At 38.3% G+C, this 27,921-nt stretch overlaps 1 protein-coding gene across 8 annotated transcripts in view; it reads right to left on the reverse strand.

Moving 5' to 3' along the window:
- The window catches only part of LOC125230196 (6-phosphofructo-2-kinase/fructose-2,6-bisphosphatase), a 65,492-nt gene that overhangs the window by 22,155 nt on the left and 15,416 nt on the right, over positions 1 to 27,921 (reverse strand). For 6 of the 8 annotated variants that reach the window (XR_007177500.1, XR_007177501.1, XM_048135272.1 and 3 more), the window contains exon 2: positions 7,954 to 8,079. Coding sequence is in view for 6 of the 8 variants with exons in the window: in XM_048135272.1 (XP_047991229.1) it covers positions 7,954 to 8,079 (126 nt within the window). In the remaining 2 variants the exon portion in view is untranslated. Of the gene's footprint in view, positions 1 to 7,953; positions 8,080 to 8,789; positions 8,944 to 11,391; positions 11,481 to 27,921 lie in introns of those variants that run through there. The other 2 variants (XM_048135275.1, XM_048135274.1) reach the window with 2 other exon arrangements.

Here is a 27,921-nt window from a genome sequence, read left to right on the forward strand (position 1 = left end):
GTGACTTTAGAATAGAATAGAATAGAATAGAATAGAAGAAATTTATTCAGAAAACGCTTAAATTTAGGAATTACATAGACAGTACTAATTTATTGTTAAGCGTCACTGAAAGGGTCTCCACTCAGCTTAATGTCAAGATACCACTTAAGAATCTCGACGCTGGTCTTCCGTGGAAACCCTTCCGAGAGAGCGCAACTACATGCTAAAGTACATAATAGTGTTTATATATAGGTAAGTGCAAAACCTGAAATAGATACCAATGATACCATACACCAAAGAAAAAGCGATCAAGCTCACTCATATAAGTAGGTAGGTACAAAAAGTTTCAAAAATTTAATTTGGTATAATTGTTATTATTTAAATGAAGACCACAATTAAATGTAGACCACAAAGAAAGAAAGAATTACGAAATTAATTACGAAATTACGGCACCGAAACAGTCGTCATTAAAGGTGAAGTAGAATTTAACGCTATAATGTAATATAATACAATATAAGGGAGGCACTCTTTCCATTTGGACAGGCCCAGCTGAGTTTAATTTTTTTTTTGTGAATTTAAAATATGTTTTTTTAATTTACATTTAAATGATCCAATTGATGGTGAATTTCTTATAGGTGGAGGAATATTGTTCCAGCACTTCGTGGCAGAGTATTTAAAACTGCCACGAAATGCTGCGGTGCTGTGCCTAGGGCAAAGAAGACGAATGGCTCCTCGGATATGGCGTTGGGAAAAAGTTAATTTTTCATAGAGGTAGAGGGGCGTCATGGTTTTTACAATGCCAAAAAGCATGCAAGCAAAATGCAGCGAACGCCGCGACTCCATATTCATTAACCCGCTATTATTTAAGTAAGGAGTTACATGAGTTCGAGGTGGGATATTAAAACAAAATCGCGCACATGCATTCTGCACCCGCTGCATTAGCTTTTTTGTTTGGTACAATAGACACCCACCTATGACATTATCAGCATAGTTAAGTTTTGACAGAATCAGAGATTCACATAGAGATATCCTAACGTCAGTACTTAAATATCTACGTACACTATATAATATCTTAAGTCTGTAAAAACATACTTTTGAGATCTCCAAAACGTGGTTGTGGAATCTAAGTTTACCGTCCATCAGCACGCCCAAATTCCTTGCTTCTGTTACTTGCTCAATGCAGGTATCTCCAACTTTAATCGAGAGGCTGTGGTCGCATATTTTACGTATTTGCTTCTCAGTACCAAGAACAAGGAACTTTGACTTTGCCGGGTTCAAGACTAGACTGTTTTTATCGGACCACTGTACTATACGTCTCAAATCTTCATTTATTTTTTCCACTGCACATAAAGTATCATTTGGCTTACAAGATAGGTATAACTGAATATCGTCGGCATAGATGTGATATGTACAGTTTTTGATAGCCTTCACTATATCAGCGCTATACAGTATATACAGAATAGGACCCAATATTGAACCTTGCGGCACGCCACGGGATACAGAGGAAGCATCAGACACTTCAAAATTACCATTATCACTAGTTAATTGTACTCTTTGCCGGCGACCACTCAAGTAACTAGAAAACCATTTTAAAGCCTTGGTGTCAAACCCATAATAGTTTAACTTGGAAATAAGCAAATTGTGATCAATGGTGTCGAACGCACGTGAAAAATCGAGTAAAACCATGAATGATCCCTTTCCAGCGTCGATATTAGTCAAGATGTCATCCACAACGTCAAGCAGGGCAGTTGATGTACTACGCCCAGCTCTAAAACCAGATTGCTTAGACGGCAATATAGAGTTAGCTTCCAGAAAGTCAGTCACTTGTTGGCTTACCACTTTTTCTATAATTTTCGACAAGAAAGGAAGAATACTGATTGGCCGGAGATCTTTGTAGTCGGTTGGATTGCTAATTTTAGGTATGGGTTTTATAAGAGCTTCCTTCCAGGCTTCAGGAAATATTCCTGATAGAATCGATTGATTTATTATGGCTGTGATGACTGAAAGGGTACGTGGAAGCGTCAAAAGAATCATGTCACGCGTGATGCCGTCAGATCCCTGGGAGTTAGAAGAGATTTTAAGAATAATTTTTGACACCATGTGTTCATCCACTGGCTTTAGGCTAAACGTAGATGAGTTGAAACGGTTATATTCAAAAAACGTAAGGTCTGAAATTGTGACGCTTGTATTCGGAGTGCTAAGAAAATGATTATTAATTGAATTAGGATCCTTAAACTGACTAGAGAGGTTGTAGTCTTTTTTGTTGAAGTCAACAATATTATGCTTTATGTTTTTCCATAACGTACGAGAGTCTTTACTTTGTTCATTAATTGTGCTATTAAAATATGCTTGTTTCTCATTAAACATAGCTTGGTTAACAATACTTTTTAATTCTTTGTAATATAACTTGTGAGATTCCTGACCAGTGGCGCGGCATCTAGCGTGTGCTTCATCCCTCAATTTTATCATATCCTTCACTGTAGGAGTTATCCAAGGATAGCTTTTATTTTTCAAATAAGTCTTTTTGACAGGAGCAAATACATCAAATATATACCTAAGATATAAGTTAAAAGATTCAAGCGATTTATTAACATTTTCACACAAAAGTCGTTCCCACGTAATTGAGCCGACAAGCGCATTAAAGTCGTTGAGTGGGATATATTTTAGTGGCCGCCAAGAGATCCAAGTGGGACATGGCTTAGGTTTTTTGACCTGCAAGCTACATGTGATGAACGCGTGTGCACTTAAATCAGGGACATGATCAATACACACATTAGACAGTTTGTGATTACTACATATAACATCTATAAGGGTCTCCGAGTGATCGGTGAAGTGAGTAGGTTGAGTGACAAATTGATTTAAATTAAAATAATGTAGAAATTCCGAGAGTTTTTTTGTGTTTGTATCATTAAGCGAGAGCACGTCGATATTAAAATCACCCACTATAATTATATGGTCAAATTCGTAGAAAGCACCAACAGACTCTGTCAGGGCGTCGAAGAACGTGTCTACGTTAAGCCAAGGGGGGCGATACGCAGTACCTATGGCAAACCTAAGTCCATTAATTTTTATACTCAAACACATTTGCTCTACTAAGGGTATGTGAGGATGATCGAGTATACGCGTGTGGACACCGCGACGAATGTAAAAGCCGACTCCGCCGCCGCGCGAGCGCACCTCGGCCGGGCGCGGTACGTGCAGTCTCGTGCGGTACGTGCGCAATCGGTAACCCACGGGCGCCGGCGCGCGCGCCTCCTCGCCTGCCCGCAACCAAGTCTCGTTGATCGCCATTATATCCACCGAGTGTCGTTCGAGAGCCACAATAAACTCCTCATGGCGTGTCCCAAGTGAACCAGGGTTCAATAAGCCAATAGTCACATATTTATTCTTGATTATGAATTGCATAACAAATGAGTACAAAATCTCAATGTACTTACAATTTATTAATTTTTCTTTTAATACGCTCAAATGATGACTGTTTAGGTAAACTTTTAGAATTGTGTTTGTAATACTCACATTACGTAACTTCAAAAAAACATTACGACTATTACGGGTATTGAAATAAATATTAAAATTTACTAAATATTTCATTAGATAATTAATACTATACGAAAACAATTTTCTATGGAATATTATTTTAACATTGTGTACACATCTCAACAGATATAAATAATTTATAGAAATTATAATAATAATTGAACGCAGCTTCACGTAAACATCATTAATACATAACACATTAATAAAAACATATAAACATTTCATTAGACATATGATCAAATCTAAACAATACTGGAACATGGCAACGGAGATCAGGAAAAATAATGCAAACATTGTTTTACTAATGTAACTATTCAGTATCTTATTGGGTACAATACAATCATAAGTGCTATACCACGGGGTTGTTGGATGGTGTCGAAAAAACGCGATCTAAATCACTGTCAGTCCGAATCCGATACACTTTCGACGACTCAGACTTCCTTACGTAGATCCTTCCATCTTTACTCCAAGTGAAACGCCACTGCTCAGAGCGGCCTCGCTCACGAGCCTTGCCCAGTAACACCCTGTTCTTCCTGGTTAGCCGGTCATGTACATAAATCTTTGATACGGTGTGGTCAGGCAGGCCGAGTCCTTCGGTGGTGGCACCGCGGCGCACCCGCGCGGCCTTGAGCAGCGCGTCCCGGACCGCGCGGCGCGCCAGCCGCACCACGAGCGGGCGCGGGCGCGGGCGCGCGGGCTCCGTGCCCGCCGTCCGCGCCGCGTCCCGTACTGGCCCGACCCTCTCCGCACTCACTATGTCACACTCCTGTAGTTGGACTCCGATCTTTGTTGCCGTAGCCATGACAATGTGCACGGCCGACTCATCATTAAACTCCGGGATTCCTGATATTTCGAGGTCATTAGATAGTGCAGCCTGGTCCCTGTCATTCAATTCAGTCTCCAGCCGTGTGACTGATTCCTGCAACGCTTGAATGTCGGGGCTTTGATTTGTTCCACCATTTGCGAGTTTTGACTTCAGGTCCACGTTCTCTAACTCGAGGACTTTCACTTTTTCATTGACACAGTTGATGTTATGCTGTAACCCTTTTATTTCTAGTGTCAAGGACTTTACTTCTGACCGCAGACTATCAATTTTAGTGCTAAAGTTGCTATTGAGCTCCGTTCTAAACTCTGCAAATTTAAGTTGTAAAAGTGCCGCAAAAGCACTGTATGGGATACTATTTTCTACACCCCCGCCATCATGGCTCTGTGCCGCTACTCGGGTCCCAAGGGCGAATGAGTCATTCTCAAGATCCAACAGTGATGTATCGCATGACATATCTGCCTGCTGAGATTCCGAAAGCAGATCTCGGACGATGTTGGGACGGAACTGATTTAGGGCCCGAACTGGAGTGTGGTCTGCGCCCTTTCTGCGTGTTGTGACATTGTTGCAAGAAGGGCACCGCCATTCCCTTTTTAATTGCACTTGTTGTTCCCTATATTCTGCACTTGTAATGTTAACGCATTTGTAATGGTAATTGTTTTTGCAAATTACGCACACAAGTAGTTCAATTTCAGTAACAGTGAAAGGACAGGCTGAGCACTGCATTGTTTAAGTTTATATGAAATTTAACTAAAGATAAACAAACAATGACTATGTCGTAGAAGCAAAATTAAAATGTTGGTAGAAGTTAATGTTCGTTAGTAGATGTAGACATACAAAACTCAACGTTAAAACTATACAGTAACTGGTCATTACCGCACTAGACCAGCAATAGAGCAACTTTAGCGGGCGTTGTCACAAAGGTCTTAAGTGATGCAGCGGTTCATACAAGTGTCCGCGTTCAAGTCACTGGCGCTTATCTTAACCGACGCTGCTGGCAACAAACCGTTTTACCACCGCAATCCTTTATTTATTTGCCGATAATCACTATTATTTGCTGTTCAGTCTTTAACTTTAAATATTAAATTGGTTAATAAATGTACCCTTTAGAGTCTTGACACAATCATATCACCAACACTTGAGTATTTACATTTTAAATTAATTTATAAACACACAGCGACACAGAAACAGTATTGAGCGTTGCGCGCCCTCTCGCGGATCCTCTTTAAATATGTGTACAAAGCGCGAGAACTTAGTGTTATCTTGATAAGGGATAGGGATAGCGATAGGGATAGCGATAGGGATAGCGATAGCCATAGCGTTAGCGATAGAGATAGGGATACGGATAGGGATACGGATACGGATACGGAAACGGATACGGATACGGATAATATGGGTATCGTTAGAGGGATACGGATAATCGGTCGGCGGTCTCTTACAATCAAAGTGCTCTAAGACGATCGTTGTTTGCTTGCTTGAAGATTACGTTTGCGATAAGTATAAGCAAAATGTAAAAAATTGTAAGGGATAATAGAAAAAAGTACTTTTTACCCACCGATCATATAGTGTCGAAATACGGGCTATGTGGGATGTTTATAAAGGTTTCCCCAGCGTATATAGAATTACCTACGCTGTGGTCGATGTGTAATATTTCTACAATCATTGCAAGCAAAAGTATTATGTGCAATCGAAATAATCGCAGATAAATATACCAGAGAAACCTAAGGATCCAAATGAAAATCTTAATGAATACTTTTATTACGCGGGCGAAGCCGCGGGTAAAAGCTAGTTAAAGATAAAATGTTAAGCCGCGTATCGACTGCGGGCGGCTGCCGCGCGAGCCATGTTCGACCGCGCCAAACCTGCGTTTTGGTGCGAGAGCCAATTTAAAGCTCAACTTTCATATAGCGCGGCAGCGGCGCGCGGCAGGCGATCCGTGACCAAACATTCATTTAGGTCCGTCCCAATTGCGCACGCACAACACACTGACGCTCCTTTGCCGCGCCACCAAAAACCGACACGAACTGGTTCGCCGCGCGGCACGTTCGAGCGCGCCAATGTTCAAGCTGCCGCGCGCGGCAGACCCGTCCCCATATTGCGCGGCCGCCGCGCGAGCCAATGTTCGATGGTTTGCCGCGCGCAGTCGATACGCGGCTTTATATGACGTCAAGCAAATTTCGCCAAAAATTTTTTTTGTGTAATTTTTTTTAGTGTTTTTTTTTCACATAAAAAGTAAATGTTATTCGTAAAAGTGGCACTTACAATAAACATATATTATAAAAACTGGCACATACATTAAACAATTTTTTTCTCCAAAAATACTATTTTGCAATATGTCACTAGTTACTTTTTGATATCTATCAACGAGGATAGTTAGATTATGTTTGATAACGACATCATCACAATCAAAACAGCGTTTTGTTCTGAGAAATAATAATTGCTCATTGTTCTTTTTTTAATGGCTATAAATCTGAAAGTAGGCGAAATCCATAAAAGTTTATTTGACATTTTACTCTTCTAATATGATGAGGAATGCCCTGTTAAAATTATTCGGTTTCCTCATGTTACACAGTGTATTTAATTTAAAGGGTACAAAGTTCGAAGTACATCTCATTAGTTTATATTGAATAACAGTTTAAGCATTAATAGTTAATTAATGTTTGTAATTGGACCATAAACCACAATAATTGTAAATCAATATACTGGTTAGCAATGTGGTTAACTAATTAACATTTGTCTGCTATGTTTCTCAGGGTAAATAAGTTTCTCATTATGGTTTTTATTTAACTTCTTAAAATAATAAAGAGTTTAGAGTATTTGGAATAGGGTAGAAGAAGGTTACCTAAGCTTTTCAGGACTGGAATCAGTGAAATATGGTTCTGATTCTATATTATTCAATTCAATATATTTATTTCGATTTTTTTTTTAAACCATAGTGTTAGTAAATATCACAAATCCTTAAAACTGTGATAAAAAGATTATTAATCCAGTGCATCTATTGTTCTTTTAAATTATTAAATTTGACAAGTGGCATAAGAGGGATTAACAAAATCTCAGACAAACACCCATTATCTTGAAATCATAACCAGGGGCCTATTGCATAACAATTTACAACTTGTATTACAAGTGGAACTCTCTTTCTTATAAAATGAATTGGAGGGGGACTACCGCTTGTAATATGAGTTGTAAATTGTTATGCAATAGGCCCCAGAGGTTGGCGGGGGTGAGCTATTTTCCTACTAATTGGACATATCTGACGTCATATACATATGATAAGCTGAGTTTACACCTGCAAGTTATTGCTGCAAGTTTTGATACAGAGGTATATGCAAGAAAGAGATGCAGATATTTGCCACTCACTCTTACCCATGGTTCCGTCTCAAAACTTGTAGCAATAATTTACTGGTGGAAACTCAGGTTTAGTATGAAAATAGCTCACCCTCGTATCTTAATCATAACCATGATTTTAGAACCCATTTATGACTCTGAATTGTACATACGCAGTCTAGAGCCGTTATAGGGCATTTTTCAACAGAGTTTATGTTGTTCAGAACAGGGTGTTTTTTTTTATGATGGGTGTTTCCTAGCCTTGTTAGTAATAAAAGAAGACTGACCCCTTGTATTGATTCCTATCCAGTTGAGGTACCGGGAGAGCTTCTTGGAGATGTAGGTCTTGCCCCGCGCCGGGAGCCCCACCATGGCGATCACATGGGGAATGTTCACGTAGTTCGCCCTTTCACCTGGAAAGAAAGAGTAAAGGGTTTGACTAAAAATACACAAGTACAAGTGCTTGTAAGTCTGTTCGTCATCGTGCTAAACAACTTAACCAAATGTGTATCAGACATTGGAAAATGAAACTACTTATCAATATCATGAAGTGCTTAAAAAGGTAAATTGCTCTGGTAAGCAAAACTCTTATAAAACATTTGTAGGAATACAAAACATGTAAACAACCAAGAAACCAGTAAGATTTTTAGATGGTTAATTTAGATGCATTTGAGGTCTGAAACTTTGCTGGAAGTTTGCAGTGATAATATTGTCACATTTGTAAAACGTGAAATTTAGTTAATTACACAATAAATATTGAACATTAGAAATATTTGAAGATAATTTAGATAAAGATCTAATTAGAAACATTATTAACAAGATGAAGGTCAAGTGCTACTTTTGATATTAAAAACCGATGTCCTTTATTAATATGCGATGATAACATCCTTATTTATAAACCTCAACGCAATAAGATACCCTGTTACCTTCATCGTTATCTATTCACTAAACAATTTCGTACATGACAGGTTAAATTACGTTTTATGCCATTTAGAACCAAATAATAGATCTAAATATATCCATAGGGGCCGTAAAGGTTATCAACTCATAAGTGTTTTAACTAGCAACGATAATATGATATATCTTTCTCCAATTTTACGAGGACTACCAAAGCAGTACGAACCGTCTCCAAAAACTGCTTATTGAGATATTTCCAGCCTTCTGCGCGGTTATCGCCTGAATCCATAGTGCTCGACTGATTACTTTATCGCTTATTTTTATTGAACACACAATTAATTCAATAAATTTTAATTAAAACCCGTGTCGACGACTACAATCCGGGCTATAAAGTCGCGAAATTAGCCTAGCTGTCATCTACACTGACGTCAATGACATTTAAAATCTATCTGATCAGGGTGGCTAGCCGAATGGCACAATCGCTCACGAAACGCTCACGAAACGAAGCGCTAGTAGATATCTATCTCTATCGCGCTTGCGTATTGGCGCGACAGAGCCAGCGGCGTATCGCTTTCGTTTGGCGTCGGAGAAATGCCATTCGGCTACGGGGCCTGTAACTACCACGGAAGTGTAACTACGATGTTTACGTTTTACGCAAACATTACTACGCAAGGTAGTAATACTTTCGCAATTTACTTCCTTAATACTTTGTAAAAATTACAAGAAAGAAATAAAAAAATATATGATGTGAACCATTCCTATTTTTCCTTTATTAGTATAAAAAACAAAAATTAAAAAATATTTTTGATTGTAAAAAAATCACATGAAGAATCAAATATATTGGTGATACGTTTAACGGAACGGTATCTTGTACGTACGAATATCCTAGATTTCGCTGTCACACCATGTCACATCATCGATTTGACACTCGATGTCATGCAATTTTGAAGCCTAATTTAAAAAAACTTTTTTACCTCGGTCGAGGCATTTTGCCGAGCGACGGATCTTATCAGACTTGACTGTTCATATTAACTGGGGGCTTCTGAGATAACCCTAGGTACCTTCACTCTCACTACAAGCGGCTGCGTCTGTGCCACGTCTGTGCTCCTCCTATTGCCAATAGGGAACTTGACTGTAGTTAAAATAAAATATTGTATACCATGCACGAAATCAAGCATCAGATAAGATAAGAAAAATATGGACAGAAGTTATTTTTAAATCCAATTTCTATTTAATAAGTCAGGTAGAAATAAATAAAGTAACTGAGTTGACCGTGACGTGATGACGTCACTCAATTTGATTTCATATCAATCGCATGTTAGCAAGTCGTTCACATTCGTTTTGACAGTTCTTAAAAAGAAGCTGATTTGACCACGAGGCAAGTCAGGCAAGTAGCCTATACTGAAAAATACGATCATAGGATCATCAGCTTCAATCATAAACTGACTGCTACTGCGACAAAGAGATGTTTTTCACCTTATTGCATTGTAATAAGGTGAAAAATGGATACATCTCTTTGTAGTCGACTGTACCTATGTAATTCTACATCGGAAATTTCCCATAGGTACCACAGAGAACCTCCTTCGTCTTGTATATTTGGTTCATAGGTCACCAGTGTTTGGGGTGCGAGGAGCCGGGTCTGTTACTTGGTCGATACTGATCGGGCACGGCGAGCGCCCGCGCTTATATCAGTGCAAATACTAGGAAGGCTGGCCACCGCGAGTCGTCTTGTAATAGATGTCTATAGGGGTTGGTCTGTGATAGGTACTTACTCGTGCTTATATGCACAGAGCAATGTCAAGGCAGTCGTACGACTCGTACGTAGTAAAATTAGCACGTCCACTCACTTTCATTCACGCCTTGGCACGGCGGCGTCAGTCAACAAATAACATACGATATGCTTCTTCAGAGTGTCACAAACATTGTCGACTATTAGTGTCCACTGCCTTTTGGCCTTGAGATTGATAATACCAGTTTGTAATGAAAGTCCAGCTGGTTTTTAAGAGACACGCTCAGTGAATGTGATAGCATTTAAAACGTTACATTTGAATTAGGAAAGATCGAGCCCACTTTGGCAAAGATTGAATAAAGTACTTACTTACATACATATATTAGGAGACAGGTGACTTTGACGTCAAGTATGAGTACATTAGGTACGATACAAGTGCGTTAAAAAGGAAGCTGAAAACTAGTGGCGATAAATTAAAACACGACCGAAGGGAGTGTTTTAAATCGATACGAGTTACGATAATTTCCTTTTCGCACGTGTATCGTACGACGTTTTTTAGGCACTAGTGCGAGAAGTGGTTCATTATATGTCAGGTCGAAACTTCGGAGGGCCATCTGTACTGAAAAACGTCGTACGATACACGTGCGGAAAGGAAATTCGTAACTCGTGTCGATTAAAAACACTCCCTTCGGTCGTGTTTTAATTTATCGCCACTCGTTTCGAACTTCCTTGTTTACGCACTTTTATCGTAATGTACTATTTCGTTCTCTCATCTCGTCACTTTTGATCTTACGTACACTATTTTGTTACATGCTGAAATACCTATACTATACAAAAGTATTGCTTAGCTAAAGAGTGAGACAGTATTTTAAATAAGGCTAGCTAGGGGAATACAACTGTTAAGGATTTAGCTAATTAAGCTTGCAGTGGCATAATACACAAAACCAGGAGAATCAGCGTTGGGTCGGGGATAGTTTAACAGTCTCTTTTATTTACGTGTCTTGCTTGAGTTCCTTGCTCGATCGAGCCCTTTTGGCAATCATTTGGAATGTGATACTGTAACATGTATTGAGTATAATTAATAGAATGCAATACTTACGTAATTAAATAACGTAGGTAGGTATTTTATGAGCGTCAGAGTCGTAATCGGCGCCATGTTGTCAATCGAGTAATGTTGGTACGCTTGGCCTGCATTGAATACTCGTAGTTTAAACTCAATTGAGATAATATAAAGATATTATACGTAGGTTTGTACTTAATTAATTGGGGAATTACACCTGAACATAATCTAACAAAAACAAAACATATACAACAAATAAAAAAAGAAGTCGGTTAAAAATAGGAAGGTCCACCTGAAACAGATTTAGTCACTTCTTTTTGTCACTACAGTCTCTACAGAGGTCAATATTGGTTACATTCGTATTAGGGATGTACCGACTATTGATTTGGCCGACTAGGCCGACTACCGACTAGTCGGCGCTTGGGTGGCCGATTAGTCGGCCGACTAGTCGGCTAGTCGGCCAGAACATAATTTTCGGTAAATTCACATTTTGAATGTCATTTTTGGTCCTTCGTTCGCGCTTTTCATGATTATTTACAGATGTTCAAAGGTTCATGACAATATTTATATACATTTTCCATTTTTAACAACCGGCTTGGCTTAGTGGGCAGTGATCCTGCCTATGAAGTCGATAATCCTAGGTAGGAAATTTATTTCTGTGTTGATAACAGATATTTGTTGTTTTGACAAGAAAAAGGAATTACTAATAGCTACATAATACAATCATAATTTTCAGCTGGTAATTTAATTTTGTACTGTTTTTCTATCACTAATGAAGTGCCGACTAATCGGCCCTTTTTGCCGACTAGTCGCCGACTAATCGCCGACTACAAATGTGGCCGGATAGTCGGCTTTCCCGACTAGTCGGCGACTAGTCGGTACATCCCTAATTCGTATGATTCGTATCACGTTTTTCTAATTTGAGTCTCAAGTGCCATGGACCAAGGTACTGAAAACATGTTTCCTTCCTGTAAGACAAACATAGGTTTAGCTTTCCTTAACTTTCGTCATGTCCACAGGAGAGACATTATAACCAATCAACTATCTATACTGTAAAATTTATTACTAACGAATGGACGAAATGTTCGAAATATTTATATGAAAATATCGACGTTAAATCAGTAAATTAAAAATAAATACTCGTTTCGCCTTGTTTACATAATTATCAACGACTCTACTTAGCGTAATTGTTTGCCGATAGAGCGGCTCAGGCATTATCGTTATTAATTCACGGACGGCTAGTGCCGTCATCTGTCATAGACCAAAGGAAACAAATGACTACGCGTATGCTATAGCGTACGTGTCCACGAATGTGTTAAAGTTTGATGTACGAGTAATAGCCATATAATAGCTGTCTACACAGTAAAAACCCTATTACAGTCTGGCAAAAAGAGTAGAAAATAATAGGGGCGCCACCATCTATATGTAAAACATTTTGAATGTGGCAACTATTTTGACACTTTTCTATGAGAACAGTTAGTGTTGCTACGATAAAGAAAAACCGGCCAAGAGCGTGTCGGGTCACGCTCAGTGTAGGGTTCCGTAGTTTTCCGTATTTTTCTCAAAAACTACTGAACCTATCAAGCTCAAAATATTTTTCCTAGAAAGTCTTTATAAAGTTCTACTTTTGTGATTTTTTTCATATTTTTTAAACATATGGTTCAAAAGTTAGAGGGGGGGGACGCACTTTTTTTTCCTTTAGGAGCGATTATTTCCGAAAATATTAATATTATCAAAAAACGATCTTAGAAAACCCTTATTCATTTTTTAATACCTATCCAACAATATATCACACGTTGGGGTTGGAATGAAAAAAAATATCAGCCCCCACTTTACGTGGGTATACCCTAATAAAACATTTTTTTCCATTTTTTATTTTTTCACTTTGTTGGCGTGATTGATATACATATTGGTACCAAATTTCAGCTTTCTAGTGCTTACGGTTACTAAGATTATCCGCGGACGGACGGACGGACGGACGGACAGACAGACATGGCGAAACTATAAGGGTAGTTGACTACGGAACCCTAAAAACGTTTAAAAACCCGCCTTCAAAAATAAGCGCGTTAGAAAACACGGAGAAACTAAAAATTCAGATTTTAGATTATTGCAATCCGATGAGAAATCTGAATTCAAAGGTTTATTATTATTTCCTTTTTATTTATTTATTTATTTAAACTTTATTGCACATAAATAAAAAAATGTACAAATGGCGGACTGAATGCCTAATGGCATTCTCTATCAGTCAACCATCGGGCTAAACAGAGACAAGTGAAAATGGTGCAAAGAGAATGAAAAATAACAGATCAGATCAGACTCAGATTTTTAGTTTCTCCGTGTTTTCTAACGCGCTTATTTTTGAAGGCGGATTTTTTAAAACGATTATTTATTTCTTGATTTTTAGTGGTTCCTGTTGATATTATAAGTATCAGTGCGAATATGCGTACTACAGTAGTGAAATAATTATCCTTTAACTCCTAACCATTGAGGAGTTGACCTTCCATCATCATCTCAGCCACATACAATTATTACCATCAGGCGTCGTAAATACTGGTGTACCTTTGAAAAATACACTAAAAACATTAGGTACATATGCCTATAACATTTGAAGACTTGGTGCCAATGGGACCATCTCGGGGTTATACCCGTTCGATTAAATAAAATATTTTGAAAATCGGTTCACGATTCTCGGAGATATCGAGTAACATACATACAAAAAAATAAAAAAAATGAACATTCAGTCGAACCTCCTCCTTTTTTTGAAGTCGGTTAAAAAATTGCTCCAGTTCCTCTCTTTTATGCCAAGCTGTACATATATAAATACAATCAGAATTCTATTCAATTGATTACCAGCACCGTTACGTGTAGGCAAACATGCTAATGTGTTACTAATGTATTGTAAAAACACGTGCAATTTATAATGAGAATATGATAATTCTAAATCTTATTACAAGAAAATACATTTTATTATCGTCAATCTAAATTCAAAAGCGTTATTGTCGCTATAGGAATCCATATGTGTCGTTCCACGTGAAAAAGTACCTATGGATAAAGGTATTAATGACGCTGACGAGGTGTAATGCGTCGTAGGCGCCAACAGCCATAAGGTTCCTTTTCCGTGGGACATCACATATTCAAATCTTGTTTACCGTTCGAAAGGGTTCGAAAACAGGTTCAAGTAACAGGAGACACGTGTATCTCGGAACGGGTGAATTACGAGAATTAGCGAACAATAGAAAGCCGTTAATACTGTCGGGTGGTGACGTTGGTCTTACTAGAAAATAAATATGATCTAACTCTACATGTCTACATGGCTTATACACAATAACACATTTTGTTGTACCGTAATTTGGGGTGAGTTGGGCCATAAGGCCATAACTGACTTTCAAATCTCGATACCAGTTTATTTTTACATATGCAAAATAAATGGAATACAATTAAGATGCTTTATTAATAAAAAAATGAATAAGGTCAGTGTGGAGAAGACCGTCTACCCGGAAAGACCGTCTATTGACTATAACTTTTTTGTTTATATATCTACGCCTCTCACACCTCCGAAGGTATACCAGTTTTTCATCCTCAAGCCATTGGTCTTCAGTACATATCCCTAGGACGAACACTAGTTAACAATAATCTTGATTTGTGTTTCGAACTCGAACATCGAGTTCAACATGGTTCCGCAAAAAATTAAAATAAAATAGAAGCAGTCGGAATATTTGTATATTGTATATGTAACGTAGTCATTTAATAACCCTTCTTTCTGACTAGTGCTATCAATTTACTCAAAACGCGCTCAATTTCTAGTTTTATGTTCTGAAATATGTAACTTAGAAATTGTGCCTACTCAGAAAGTCCGGCATAATAGAGAAAGGCAAGACCGGCATATGATAAACAAGGAGTTGCCAACCTTTTTTAGGCTTTATTGGAAATAAGTCGAGTGTAAACCATATCAATATTTTTTTGGCTTATGTTTACGTTTGGTATACGTTTTTGGCGTATGGTAGTTGTAACGTTTTTGATTTTAACTTCGAAATACAATTTTGGTAATAATTCGTATGGTGTTACTAAAATCATTCGAAAGAATTAAGTAAAAATAAAATATATGTGACATGGTTGTAAAGAATGATAAGAGGTGAACAGAATAAGCCTACACTGCATTATTCATCATCATATTTAAGTTGGTAGATTATCATAAGTTCTACCCGTTTTTTATTATTTTTATACGTAGATTGTGGAAAATGCGGCGACGGCGACAAATATTTCAAAAGAGAGTAGCGTTTCAAGTTGGTCATTATTTTTATAATCAGCATTACCCAACAGGGACCGTATGGGTTTAAAAACTGTTTTGACCGACTATTTTACGGCTACCCGACCGTTAATTGACATTGCTGACTGTCACTTTGACACAAAAGTCGTCATGCGTGTCATCAAATATGTTTTCGGGGGTGCTGATTTAAAAATTAAACACCACTTTGGAATCTGATATTGCTGACTCTCACTTTGACACAAAAGTGGTCATGGGTGTGGTCAAATAGGTTCTCGGGGTGATGATTCCAAAAATAATAGCCAATCTGGAATTTGACATTGCTGACTGTCACTTGACACAAAATTCGTTATGGGTGTCGTCAAATAGGTTTTTGGGGGTGCTGATTTCAAAATTAATGACCAATTGGAAATCTGACATTGCTGACTGTCACTTTGGCATAAAAGTCGTTATGGGTGTCGTCAAATATGTTTTCAGGGGTGCTGATTTCAAAATTAATGACCAAATTAAAATTAGTCGTCAAAATTAGTCGACGATTAATTTATTCGCTATTAACGTTAATGGAAGATCTTCGATTACAATCGTCCTTTTCAATCGATTTAAACGAATTAATCGTCTTATTTTAATCGTTAATCGTTAGTCGATTACTTTTTGTCTAACTCTGGTAGTAACTATAGCAAAACCCAGACATTGCTAAGAAATGTTACCAAACTAATTCACGTACCTAATATCCTATTACCTTGACTTAATAACAACGTTTCAAAAACAAATAAGTAGTTGGATTTATATGAGCCTGTAATATCGTGACTAAATTGGACCTGAAAAGAAAAGGTTATGAACCCCATCTACGGGGCATATGCCGGTCTTGCCTTATAAATGGAAAAATGCTTATATGTTTAAAATTTCAACGTTATTTTATTAATTATCTAGCACATTCTGCCCTGTTATTACGTAACGTATCAATGATCATGGTTTTGGAACCTAGTCTCATATGAAATTACGCGACAACAAGCACTAGAGTTCACTAGACGGTCTTCCCGTACTCACCGCGGGGGGACGGTCAACCCGCCGAGCCTTAAAAAATGTGATTTTTATCACTTAAAATTACTTTATTTCGCCAAAATATTATAAAAGCTTTGTAAAATATAATATTTGCTATCCCATAGGACCATGCGCATTATGCCAGACTACATTAATTATAGAGTTTTATCCACTCAAACTTTATTTCAAATAAACTATGCCGGTCTTGCCCGCACTGACCTTACTCTTGATAATTCCCTACCTACAGTATTTTTTACAAATTAAGTAATTACATCAAAAAACTATCAAGCGCGGATCCAGCTTCGTGCCCAGGGGGGGTCACGTGATAAGGCCCAGGCCCCCGGGGGTCACGTGGTCTATTTGTATGGCCAGCCTAGGCTCCAGGGGGGGGTCATGACCCCCATGACCCCCCCCCCCCCCCCTGGATCCGCGCATGAAAACTATATTAAAAGGGTAATAGACCACATTAGACGGTCCTGGGGATCGATTTTTGAATTTCGAACTCACGAATTCCCCGTTCGAAAGTCTGTGGAAAACGACGTAATGCTATTTTTGAAAAAGGACGGCTAGGAATTCTAATGGCCGCTGTGTTAGCCCCATGTGTACAGTACACATGGGGCCAACGGTTAGCCCAACCCTTGGTGGATCCCCTTGGCCAAAATAAGAGTCGCTGTTTACACATTGGTGAACCAATCAGTTGGCATTGGCCTTTCATAAAAGATGGACGTAGAATGGAAAAGGCTAGATAATTCTAGGTCATTCACGTTGTCAGCAAAATTTTATTAATAAATAATAACCTCGTGATAAAATTAAATTATCTGAAAAATTAACAATTTTTTGAATTTTCTGATATGCACATTTATCTTATACACGTTAAACTTTCGTGAGACATATTCAAACACACACACACACATACATATTACACACATACACACAGGCATATTTAAATAATTCACATTTATCTTTTTAGGCAATACATTAAACATTTGCAACGGTATTGTATTTCCTAAAATCAACACTATTATTGGTATAGATAAACTTATTATTTTCGTAAATCTTTCACTACTGTCCTCTCTGACGGCTGATGACAAACTGAATGAGGCGCCAACTTGTGAACGCAGTTGGCCATTGGCGCCAAGATCCTTTGATGTGTGTACAAAAAACCGACACCAGTCGGTTGGCCGGCCAGCGCTAGTGCCAACTGCCAACATACGGCCAAGTAGCCCTCTACACGCTTGGCCAAGGGGTTCCACCAAGGGTTGGTCCAACCGTTGGCCCGATGTGTACAGCGGCCATAAAACTAGTGGTAATGAGTAATGACCGCTCGTTTTCGATTCTGTTAGTAGAATTGAAATCGCTAGTACCTAGTGGAGATATTATTAAACGAATTTCACGAAATCGAATGGCCTAGATTCAAAGATCGGCCCTCTGGTTGGGTATTTGTGCCTTTTCTAAATGAACTCTTTTTACGAGTAGTGTAATATTACAGAATCACAGACGAATAGGTAGAGGTACGGAGCATGAATGCATCATTAGCGGAAACAGACGCCCACGTAGCTCGCGTAGTCTGCCTCAACTAATGTAAGTCGGAGCTTTCTGTACGTAATGATAATGACTATGACAATTTGTCATTTTGCGGAGAAGACTGGATATAACTGCTATTTAGTGCATCGGACTTGCACCAAATTATAATGATTCACTGAGCTTCGTTTTGAAAAGGTTAATTGTAATGTGTGTGTTCCTATGTACATTTCTGAGGTTGTGCAATAAAGTGGATTTGTATTGTATTGTATTGTATACCTACATTTCATGCATTAGCTAAACGTGCTTTTACTTAATTATGACATTATGACTGACTGTGACTACACATTTTTTTTAAAATGTGTTTTTTTTAAATGTGTATTGATGTGATATCATGATATTAAAATAAAGTAGCATGTCATTTGTTCTTATGAAAAATAAAAACACGCAAAAATATTTCGGCAAAATATGATGTTGGCCATATCCAGGCTGCGAAAGCGCCATCTAGTTTTGTCTAAAAGGCCCATACATTTCTGGGGTACGCTTTTTTGTATGGGCTTTGTCTGTCCACCTGTAGTGTGAAATGGTGTGGAAAGGTAACAAGAAGCTCAAATTTAAAAACAGTATTACTTGTCCTTGGTTTAGAACTAGTTTTTTTCTCGTGCAATGGCTGTACATAGAACACCCCTACAACTACTGCAGAAATGTCCCCTCGGGACATCCCGGCGTCCATTATGTGGATAAGATAGAGGTTTTCTCTAAACTCCCATCACTCATCTCAAAAAAAAAAATACTGCAGAAATTCACGCAAACAAAGTATTTTTAGTTTATTTACAAAGCACGAGGGAATCACGCATCCGTGTGATTACTATAATGTACATAAAACTCAAACTTTATGGAGGTCGATAAACTAAAGATATAGTAAACACTAAACAATGTGCTTATCGTAGACAGAGACTAGTTCATAATAAAGAGCGTGAAGGGACAATGACACGATGAGATATGTTGAGCGTAGAGGCAAAATAAAGTAACACTGTCTTTGTGTGTATTGTAGTTTTTGGTTGAATCTACTTGATTAAGCCTATTTGAATTTGTGTAACCTTTTATAGGTGATGAGCGATTTTTATAGCCTCGATTTAGTTTCATAAACGTTTTACGTTTCGACTTAGAATTTACTCCGTCGGGACTGTCAAAATCGCGGGTAAATTAGCTTGTAATGCCTGTACCTATCTTTTAGAAATATGAGTTTCGATTTGTTATAAATACAGGATGTAGGATTATTTTACTTTACAGTTATTACCAATGATATATAAAAAAAAACACTGTTACAGATAAGCTAGCTACGCCATGTAGTTTACTTTCTAGCAAATAATCAGAGCTTGATTAATAGCAAAGACCTATATTCTCTTTGTTAATAGTCTCTATTATTTTCTTGTCGCTTTTAACATTATCTTTCTTGCATATCATCATTAATTCATTATTAATATTAAAGATAACCATTTAAAAAACTTGTAAGTATTATGTTGTCATCCCTAGATAACTAGGCATTGTTTATATTATCTATATCCTAGTAAGTTCTTTAACAGTTATATATTATTTATTTATTATTATTTTATTTATTATTTATTTATTAGGAGCCTGCTGTGTCCCACTGCTGGGCAAAGGCCTCCCCCCTCTTTTTCCATTCGTCTCTGTTAAGTGCTATGTCTGACCAACCACTCAAAAATGAGTCGAGGTTATCTCGCCATCGCCGATGTGGTCTGCCGGATCCCCGGTTTATTTATTTATTTATTTAATCTTTATTGTACACAAAGAAAGAAAAACTTATAGTACAAAAGGCGGACTTAATGCCAGACAGCATTCTCTACCAGTCAACCTTTAGGCAAAGCAGAGATATTGTGGGCGGTGATATTACTAAAACTTTACATAGTTACCTACATAAGAAACTTCTACTTACAAGTTTTTTACTTTATGTAACTACATAATTAAATATAGGTACATAAACCTAAATATATATTTCCATAAATACATACATACATACATATATGTATAAAAACAACTAGGAATCCTTCATTCTACCAGCAAAGAAAGAACGTAGGTACAGATTTCTTAAAAGCGAACTTATTTGGAGCATTTAATCTAAGGAATTATTCTTGAAGTATTCCGGAAGCGTGCTATTTTTATCTGCATTATATTTCTTCTTGTCTGATACCTATAAATATACCTAATTATGAATTTGTGTACATACCTACTTCAAATTCAAACTCAATTCTTTAATGACGTTATAGGTACATAAGTAGGTATACCTACATTACCTACACATAAAGTCACACACGAAATTGCTACTGATCAAGTTTCAGTGCCGCTCCTATAGCAATTAAGGGGCTGAACAAAGGGGTTGAAAGAAATCGTGATAATGCAGTGACAGGGTGTTAGGGTGCTATGGCATTACCCACACCATAAGACCCACGACACTCACGGGAGAAAAGGTCTTGAAATTATAAACCCGTCTTGACAAGGGATACACAAGCACACACGGGAAAGACATAAATATAATCACTATACACCGTGAGCCTGAATAACTCGAAAGATTTAACCGCGCATTTTTGATGTAAAAACAAGCAAAAAATATGATATCACTTTTGTCATTTTTGGGGATTTTTTTTGTACATTTTATTTAGATTTTTAAATAGGTACTTTTACACGGGCTTTTACATAAGTTTTCGAGTTTATTTTTCATATTTTTTTTGAGTAAGAGTTTTTTGCAAAATTCTTTAATCTTCAGTCAAAAATGCGTTTTTGCCCCAGTTATGACGAAAAAATGTTTTAAAAATAAATGTAATTATTTCAGAATCTTATCCAAATCTAGATTTTATAATGACATTGTAGTCTCTATGTGATCAGGAATACAATACACTGTTGAAATCTTTCGGGTTATTCAGGTCCACGGTGTATGTTAGATATCGCACGTGCATAACATGTGCATCACGTATACATAGTTACTAGTTGTATTAGCTTTAGCTCTCGCGCTAATCTTGTTATTGGATATAAAATGCAATCGCGTCGTGGTCGTGACTCGTGACACTCATGCAGTGTCGTAATCGTAAAAAGCAAGGGCACATTTAAGTACGACGATAGACGATAGTTGGCTGATATGATAATAGTTATTTGTTATACAAGGGGGCAAAGTTGTATTTTAACGCCGAGTGTGGAATTGAAAAACGAGCAAGTGAAAGGATTCTATAGTTGAACCACGAGCGAAGCGAGTGGTTCGAAAATAGAATCCTGAACTTGCGAGTTTTTTAACACACGAGAAGTAAAATACATTTGCACCCGAGTGTAACACAAAACTTTTCCCCTCACTATAGCGAGGAAAGTACAACGCAAAAAACGCGTTTATCACTGCTTCCAGTAGTTCCACAGGTGGTAAATCATCTTTATTACTAGATTCACCTACTTCTATCAATTGTAGAGCAGTTAATTTGACTTTATTCAAGGTCAAATTACTTTACCCACTAGTGGATAAAATGCGTTTTTACCCGCTGGTATTAAAGGACAAAACACGTGTTTCCGAGCTAGTGAGGGGAAAAGTAAATAAAATAGTTGAAGTCTTTCAGATTATGCTACTGCTCTTAAACTACTACTACGAGTGCTGAAATGAAAACTCTTTGAATCCCCTTGAAATATTGTAGAAATAGATGTATCAGTAGCAAAGTGGCTACATATCCTGGGCTAATATGCAAGTAAATCAGCTGTCATATAATAATATTATTTTGAATAAAAACGTGTAAAGTACCTAGTGTGAACTGTGAGGCTAACTTTGAATATCTCACTGACTATACCCACTTAACAAAAGATTCTTCTGCTACATACAGTATATATTATTCACGCTTGCAAAATTCATGATTCTAAAGAAATACTTATAATATACAAATATGCCTCAATGCATTGCATTAATTCTTCTGTAAGATAAAGGTTTTATAATTTTTAAAATCTTAAGACAAGATTTCTTAACGCTTTAAAAATTAGGGCGATAGTAAGACGGGTGACCTTCATAAACTGCGACGACGTTTGGTAGCAGTCGCTTAGAAACCGCAGAAACTCTTTATTTACAACTGTTTTTCTGTCTCGCCACGTGCGCGGCGCGTGCGCAGCTGTGGGCGACCGCAGCTTGTCCTATTCACGAACCATTCTGAAGGTGCGTTTAAACGGCGCGTGTTAGCACGATCTTACGCGAGCCGAGCCGTCCGTGTAGATGCGGCTCGGCTCAATACGAACGCGAGCCTGTGCGTTTACACGGCGCGAGGTAGCACGATCCTACGCGAGCCGAGCCGTCCGTGTAGATACGAACGAAAGCCTATTATATTGTTGCGATTTTTGTGACCGAGATGTTTTGGGTTCCATATTGATGGTTCCTCTTCATATAATTCAATAAAGCTTTGAATCATATCATTGCTCCACTCCATAATTCGAACACATGAAAATGCCGATAAATAAATTTAAAAAACTCTAGAAAAACACGCTTTTATAAATGCACGTAAAAGCCAAAAATAAATTATGGATCGTTCAAGTTGTCTCTATTTCTGGGATGAAGAGTAAACTATGTGCTTTTAATTATAATATTTGATTGTAAAAGCGTGGGGCGCTGCAGTCGTGCTGCAAGTCCAGTTAGCGCGCCAATCTGTGTAAACTGCTTCTCGTAATATAGTTTCACTTGATTTCTCAGCAAGTTATACAAAAAGATTTTCCTGTTACAGCGCCCCACGCTTTTACAATCAAATATTATAATTAAAAGCACAGAGTTTACTCTTCATCCCAGAAATAGAGACAACTTGAACGATCCATAATTTATTTTTGGCTTTTACGTGCATTTATAAAAGCGTGTTTTTCTAGAGTTTTAGCTTTTCTAGCTCTTCTATCTGGAGAGCACTAAGTAATTTTACTCTACTCGGGGCCACATGAGCCTGTCCAACCGCAAAAGTAAGGGACCCTAAATACACCACTGCGTTAGTGCCTTGCATCTTGTGCACGGTAGATGCCCAACTTGAAATCACTAGGAGTCAATGCCGGCCAGTGCCGGCCTGTGCAATCGATTAGGGTTGTGTAGGTTGGTTGAGCGACTTTGAGTTTCGGCAGGTTTGGGAAGAAATTTTAGTATGTAGGGAAAAAATCGCGATCGCGAGCGTAGCGAGCGCGAAATTTTTTTCATAGTGCTGCGCTAATTTGTAGATTAATGCAATACGGAACTTAAGGATTTCATCTTACTCTGTAAGAGGATAGAGACAAAGGGTTGAATTTTCTCAGTCGCACTTTAGTATATTTACGTTGGGTTGAACCTGGATATGGAACGTGGACGCGACATTTTGCTAAGCAACTAAAAGACTGATAGTGGCTCTGGGAACTGTAGACCTTCGCGACATGCTTAGCAGTAGCGTGGCGTGAAATTTTTCGTTGATAAAGCCACCCCCACCCCCACCTTATTTTCGCTCTTAAGGGTCGCAAGAAAACCAACACCCACCATTTTTATATACTACGTTAATCTTTCTTTTTTTCGGGGCCGAGCCCCCTTTATTTACTCTTAAGGGTCACAAGAAAACCCTAGCCCAACTTATTTTTAATATTACGTTAATCTTTCTTTTATGCGGGGGCTTCGCCCCCGAGCCCCTCTTACTTTTGCTCTTAAGGGTCACAAGAAAACCCTTAACCAACTTATTTTAAATACTACGTTGATATTTATTTAGGCAATCATGGTCGCGCGATAAATGATAAAACAGCAGGCCGTCCCTATCGATGCCCGATGTTTTATCGTTTATCGCGCGACCATGATTGCCTGGCTGGGCTGCATATTTAAGGGTCACAAAAAAGACCCTAACCTGACTTAGTTTAGATATACTGATTCGGTCTTTCCTTTTTCCGCTCATAAGGGTCGCAAGAAAACCCTAACCTAGCTTAGGCCTCGCTTCGCTTCGGTCAATAATAGGTTTGTTATAACGTTGAAAACGTAACGTTCGAAGTTCATTACGTGGCCTTTCTCACAAGCGCAAACAGAACTATGATACGATATGCCATCATGGAATGCCATCAGTGCCTATCTTCGGGCTTCATTATCAGACCTTGAAACCTAATCGTGGTCAAAGTTCATTATAAGACTTTTCTAAGAAACCCAAAAACAGCTATGATAAGAAGTTCCATCATGTAAGAGTTTTGAATGATTCACGGTTATTTTCATTAGACTTATATTGACCGGGATATAGACCGTTTTCCGTGATCAAGATGCATACAACTGCGTCGAAATATCGGGAGCTCGACAAAAATCAAAAAGGTAATCACGGTTCCATCATGTAGTTCCAGTTCATATCTTCCGGCTCCAACATCAGACCTTGAAACCTAATCGTAGTCAAAGTTCATTACAATACTTTTCTAAGAAACCCAAAAACAGCTTTGATACGATGTTCCATCATGTAGTTCCAGTTCATATCTTCCGGCTCCATCATCAGACTTTGAAACCTAATCGTAGTCAAAGTTTATTACAAGACTTTTCTAAGAAACCCAAAAACAGCTTTCATACGATGTTCCATCATGTAGTTCCAGTTCATATCTTCCGGCTCCATCATCAGACTTTGAAACCTAATCGTAGTCAAAGTTTATTACAAGACTTTTCTAAGAAACCCAAAAACAGCTTTCATACGATGTTCCATCATGTAGTTCCAGTTCATATCTTCCGGCTCCATCATCAGATCAGTTCAACAGTACCATATTATTGTATTGTCATCAGAACTGCATACAGCTGCCAATTTTCATTACGCTACGATCCTTGGAAGATGGTTAAATTAGCCTCCGTAGATTCCATTACATAGTTAGTTACATACACGACGACCTAATAAAAGCGTGTTAAAAACTTAAAACTCGACTTCCGTCGTCGCGCGCTTTGTACCATCTGTTTAGACGGCGCGTATTAACACGAGCCGAGCCGAAGATGGCGCGCGCGCCTTTGATCCGTGTCGAAAAACCGACAAGTGATGGATCGCGCGAACTTTGCCGAGCCGAGCTGAGCCGCGCCGAGCGTAGCTGTTTAAACGGCGCGTGGCGCGCCGGATCGCGAGCCGAGCCAGGCTCGGCTCGCGTTATCGCGCGCCGTTTAAACGCACCTTGAGACTTCTGATTCTAACTGTATTGCTAATAAGCTCAGGGTATGTAAGGTAAAGTTCAGGATACCCACATTAACTGAAATAAATATCGCACAATAGATAAAGCGACCAAACCGATGAACATGGTGTCTAATGGTGAGTGAGACGCTACTACGCTACCTACCTACGAACATGCAAGGGGCTCGGATGCAGAGTTGAAGACTCCTTTGCTAAGTAACGCGCTGAAGTGACATATAGGTACCTTTTCAAGATAGCCGAGACGAATTGGCTGGCATGGCGTGGTCTATGAACCCTTTAGTTAGCCTTATTTTTAACCCCCGACGCAAAAACGACGGGGTAACATGTTATAAATTTGACGTGTCTGTCTGTGTGTGTGTCTGTCTGTGGCATCGTAGCTCCCGAACGGATGAACCGTTTTAGATTTTTTTTGTTTGAGAGCAGAAAGTCGGAACTCGTGTTCTGTGGTCTCTGGTTCTTAGCCATGTTTTATGGAAATCGGACTACTAAGTATGTCGGGGGTTTTTTCAAAATTTAAATTTTGTGGTTAGGTTATCTATTATACTCTAACGAAGTGTTTGTGAACTGCATTGCTGCGCTTGCGACTGACTCACGCACATGCTCTGGGTGAATGGCTGCGACTGGTAAACAAATATGTACTGTTTTGTACTTTGACCGCGAACTTAGATTACTAGCCGGACTCTGGTTGTGGTATCACAAGTCATAATAGTTTATTGTGTTTCTATGCTGATCAATATTATCACCTTTTCCAACTAAAGTCCGAAAAACATTATTAAATAACAATAAAAAGTGGAGAGGGGTTAAGAATTTTCACCTCCCACCAACCCCTTTCTTCCCACGTAGAAGTTGACTGTGGGATATGGGTTTTTCAATCCCTTAATTTGAACTTGCAAACTTGAGCAGTTTCATGTGCTCTGGCTACCCCTTTCCAGGGCGTTTTATGTGTGCTAACCTATTTCTCCCGAGTAGATTGGCACCCGAGCTCAGTGAGAACGCCAATACTCCGAGACTAAAATGGCGTTTTTTCACCCAAGTTAAACACTCCACTTTCATTCAGAATACCTACGACGAAAATAAAAAAAAACTACCTAGAGATGAATAAACAAACGAAGATCCTTTTGCACCGTAGCGGACGATACTGTCATATTGAATATTCTCGTGTTTTGTTCGCTATAGTGCGATTGATATCTTTTTAGGTTCAGAACACTTAGTCATTTATTTAATATTGCATTGTCATGTACATAATAAGTATAATAACGTGTTAATTTACATTTGGTTCCAGTTCATGACAAATTTTAACAGTATCTAATATGTTGTTTTAGAAACACTAAGTTCAAACTCTGGTTTGCAGATCGTACCTACGGATCCGCATCCGCATCTGGGTGGCTAGCCGAATGGCACAATCGCTCACGAAACGCTCACGAAACGAAGCGCTAGTAGATATCTATCTCTATCGCGCTTGCGTATTGGCGCGACAGAGCCAGCGGCGTATCGCTTTCGTTTGGCGTCGGAGAAATGCCATTCGGCTACGGGGCCTGTGCTGATAACTCTATTGTACTTTATTGGGTTCAATTGAGCCCGATATTAACAGCTGGTTATCTACAGCCACAAGCTTTTATCATTATATCGTACGTCTGACTGTCAGAATTTAATCGATTTGTTTTACTTATCCTTATCGTAATAAGGTATTAGTAGCTGTCAATTAGACTCGAAAACAGACAATAATGGGATGACCGATAATAAATTCGAGATATAATATTGACCTTGAATAAAGTCAAATTAACTGCTTTAAAATTGATAAATATAGGTGAATCAAGTAATAAAGATGATTTACCACCTGTGGAACTACTGGAAGCAGTGATAAACGCATTTTTTGCGGTGTAGTTCCCTCGCTATAGTGAGGGGAAAAGTTTTGTGTTACACTCGGGTGCAAATGTATTTTACTTCTCGTGTTTTAAAAAACTCGCAAGTTCAGGATTCTATTCTCGAACCTCTCACGTATTAGTCGTTGGGTTTCGTATTGGCTATTAGATACTTAGGTAATATAAATGAAGTTCAATTGATGGTGGTTAAAAATAAAATGGTTAACCACTCTACTGCCAGCAAAGCAAACTGCATAATTATGAACTGAAAAACGTCGATGCTTTGTGCGCAGAGGGAATTTCGTAACGCGTGTCCATTTAAAACGCTCCCTTCGGTTGTGCTTTAATTCATCGCCACTCGTTGCGAACTTCCTCTTTTCCGCAATTGTATCGTAATTAGAGTTTGCATTATCCGACGGATTTTTAATATTCGAATAATTCGGATAATACAATTTTTATTATTCGAATATTCGAATAATTCGGATAATTTCGGATAATTTATTAAATGGAACAAAATTAATGTTACAGGTGCGTATAAGCGTGGAATTGATAACGGCTGAGATAGATGAGCGCCATAATGCAAAATTTACCTACATTTTTATTTATTTTTTGCGTAAATCAGCAAACTGTAGAAATTAAAACACACCTAGCTCTCTATCTTTAGTTCTATGACTAGAATCTTGCAATCAGATAGTGAGCTGTCGATATAAGACAG

This window comes from Leguminivora glycinivorella, chromosome 10 (assembly GCF_023078275.1).
Source record: "Leguminivora glycinivorella isolate SPB_JAAS2020 chromosome 10, LegGlyc_1.1, whole genome shotgun sequence".
Taxonomy (NCBI): Eukaryota; Metazoa; Arthropoda; class Insecta; order Lepidoptera; family Tortricidae; genus Leguminivora; species Leguminivora glycinivorella.